At 54.4% G+C, this 3373-nt stretch overlaps 1 protein-coding gene across 1 annotated transcript; it reads left to right on the forward strand.

The window, feature by feature from the left end:
- The first annotated feature begins 995 nt into the window (after positions 1-995).
- Positions 996-2350, forward strand: LOC119275998 (metalloendoproteinase 1-MMP-like). The gene has a single exon (XM_037556941.1). The coding sequence runs from the start codon at positions 1041-1043 to the stop codon at positions 2148-2150; it is 1110 nt and encodes a 369-aa protein (XP_037412838.1). The 5' UTR covers positions 996-1040; the 3' UTR covers positions 2151-2350.
- Positions 2351-3373: the final 1023 nt, after the last annotated feature.

The following is a 3373-nucleotide window of genomic DNA, read 5'->3' on the forward strand; positions in this document are numbered from 1 at the left end:
GTATCTGTCGGCGGACCACCGACGGTGTAGATCCGATCGGCTAGAGAAGCCACTACCTGCATGCGACCTTGCGGCCTTGCCGGAGCCTTTCGGCCCGGTGCCCAGCAAGTCCATGGCGCGGCGCGGCCTCCCATAGCCGGGCGAGCTTAAAACCGACCGGATCCGCTCCAAATCCGACCGCGGTGTGCGCTAATCAGGTGGCCGTGGTTGGGTAGCTCGGGGGCATCGAGGGGAAGGGGGCTGGGCGAGCGAGCGTCCGAGCTGCACAACTGCAATGGCAGCGGCAACGGCAGCGAGGGCAAAAGTGGAGAAGAGTGGAGGGGTGCGGCTAGAGGGGGGAGGGGGCGAATAGAAAAAGGGATCCCTATGCCACCGACAGGCGGGCCAAGAGAGGACACGCGCATACGGCCCGCCCGTCCGCGCACTGTTCGTTTCACCCCAAAAGCGGCCCAAACTTGAACCGGGATGGGGTCGAAAGCGGATAGAAAACGGACAAAAATCCATTTGCACTCACGCATTGGGCCATCTAATTTATTCGTTTTACCTCAAACGGACGCATCCGAACGAGATGTGGTCGCGCGCTGGGTTGGCCTAATGCGTGTGCCGAGTCCGGGTGTGACACCGCTCGGATTAGCTCCATATTAATACGGAATCAATAAAAATCTGACAACAGCACTTAGAGATATACAAGGTAGAAGATGGAGTACAAATCATTTTCTACCAAAAATCAAACATAGAGATATGTCTATATAATCTAGGAGTATATACGTTTGAATCAGCTCGCAGAAAAGAAAAAGGGAAAAAGCCTTTGGTCTTCACGTATGACGCAGAGCTCGATCTATTGCGTGACGGAGAAGGGCGCCCGGGGAGACGACGACGACGGGGCGACGACGGAGTCAGCCGGTGGCCAACCGAGGACCCATCGGCTCTCCTATCCGAACCTTTTTGTTCTCTTCTGCTTCGTTTCTCTCATAAGATTCTTTGCCGCGCGGAGACCTGTAACGAGAATAACGGCCAGCGCGTGCGCGCGCCTGGCTCTCATGGTTCCATGTCGCCCCGCTCGGGCAGCTGCGTGCCTCCCGCTGCTGCTGATACTTTGCCTCCTCTCGTGCGCCGCCGCGCGGTCTGCGCCGGCGCCGGCGCCGGTGCACGGCCGGCACCATGGCCAAGGGTGGCACTCGTTCAAGCGGCTGCTAGACGCGCAGCGGGGGACCCGCGTGACGGGGCTCGGCGACCTGAAGCGGTACCTGGCCACGTTCGGCTACATGCCCAAGCATGCCGGGGCGGAGCACGGCGGTGACCCGACGGACGCCTTCGACGAGCACCTCGAGGCCGCCGTCAGACGGTACCAGTCCCGGCTCAGCCTGCCGGTCACCGGCCGGCTCGACGCCGTGACGCTCGACCAGATGATGTCCCCGCGCTGCGGCGTCCAGGACGACCACGGCGCGTCCGTCTCGCCGGAGCACGGCGGCGCGGTCAGCCGGTTCACCTTCTTCAAGGGCAAGCCGCGGTGGACGCGGCGGTCGGACCCGGACCCGGTTGTGCTCACGTACGCCGTGTCGCCGACGGCCACCGTCGGCTACCTGGCGCCCGACGACGTGAGGGCCGTGTTCCGGCGCGCGTTCGAGCGGTGGGCGCGGGTCATCCCCGTGGCGTTCGTCGAGACGGACGACTACGACGAGGCCGACATCAAGGTGGGGTTCTACGAGGGCAGCCACGGCGACGGGGTGCCCTTCGACGGGCCGCTCGGCGTGCTCGGCCACGCCTTCTCCCCGAAGAACGGGCGGCTCCACCTCGACGCCGCGGAGCGGTGGGCGGTGGACTTCGCTGGCGAAACAAAAGCTTCCGCGGCCATCGACCTGGAGTCCGTGGCGACTCACGAGATCGGCCACGTCCTCGGGCTCGGACACTCGACTTCGCCGCAGGCCGTCATGTACCCGAGCATCAAGCCGCTGGAGAAGAAGGCCGACCTCACCGTCGACGACGTCGAAGGCGTGCAGCTGCTGTACGGGTCCAACCCGGATTTCAGGCTCAGCTCCCTCTACGACGCGACGGACACCTCCGGCTCGCCGGCGGGGAGCAGTTGGGCTGCTTCCTCGGCTGGGGTAGTTCTTTGTGCGGTCCTGGTCATACTCGTGACGCACTTGTAGATAGACAAAGACATCGTTTTTATAGGCAAAAGATCAGAATACAGAAAAAACAATTGTTGGGTAGCCTGATTCTATCTATAGATAGAAGAGAAAGAAATGTTTCTCTTCTTGCATAGACAGTCAAATGACGACAGCATGATTGCATGATGTAACTGTACATAATATATTCACCAAAAATTTGAAACTCTACTGTTTGACTCGAGGATTATGCTTGGTGACAGCGACAAAATTTCACTACACAGAACTGACATTGCATCATATGTTTCTACCGTGACACTTCACTCTGAAGTGGCAAAACGCTTTCAGCTCCAGCTTCTTTTGCCCCAGCAGTCCCCTCTGCGACTCCCTTTGACATCGCAAACAATTTCTTGACAGTGTTTGTTAAGCATGTCCTGTGTTCGTCCATGGAGGCATGAATAAACTCGTGGAAGTGATCCCTCAGTTGCGTGACAAACGAGGTGCCGGAGTTCTTCTTTCGGCACGAAGTTGAGGCGGGCTTTACAGAAGATGAAGGTGGCTGGGGGACTTCAGATTGGACATCGCCAGACATTGTGGATGACACTGCATATATTTGAAACTAAAGTGAGACAAAATGGACAAAAGTCTGCAATTCAATCCATCATGATGAATACCAATGAAAAATAGCAGTCCCCCTTAAAAAAGAAAAGAAAAATAGCAGCCTATTTGAAAAAAAAACTAATTTTACATTTGAGTTTCACAGAGAATATGTACAACAAAAGAAATCAATCGTCTTTTTCAATGTATATATACTAGTCAATGGTAAAAATAATGAATCCAAATCCTAAGCATTAGAATACTTCCAGCTACTATAAACAAAAAAATGCATATAACCTCTAACCAAACACCACATGATTCCAGTTTTACATGTATGAAGGGACAGGCACCAATATCGTAGTCTATAGAGCAACATGTGATGTCCTTGACTAATTGTGTGTGTGTATGCTTCAAAAGATGAGCCACCATGTGTTAGCATAAGGTTGTTTCGGGAAGGGCGCATGATATAATTATACAGAGAGAAGACTCTCCTCTCAACAATTGCACACCAGTTCTGTAAAACAAATGTAGACAGTACAAACTTCCTAACAAACTAGCAGGCAATCCACAATCAAATACTGGTACTCTAAAGACAAAAACACCAAAGCACAAGCACAAACATCAGTTAAGGTGGAACATACTGCTCAGAAGATACATTTGTTATCTTG

The sequence above is a fragment of the Triticum dicoccoides genome, chromosome 1A (genome assembly GCF_002162155.2).
Source record: "Triticum dicoccoides isolate Atlit2015 ecotype Zavitan chromosome 1A, WEW_v2.0, whole genome shotgun sequence".
NCBI lineage: Eukaryota > Viridiplantae > Streptophyta > Magnoliopsida > Poales > Poaceae > Triticum > Triticum dicoccoides.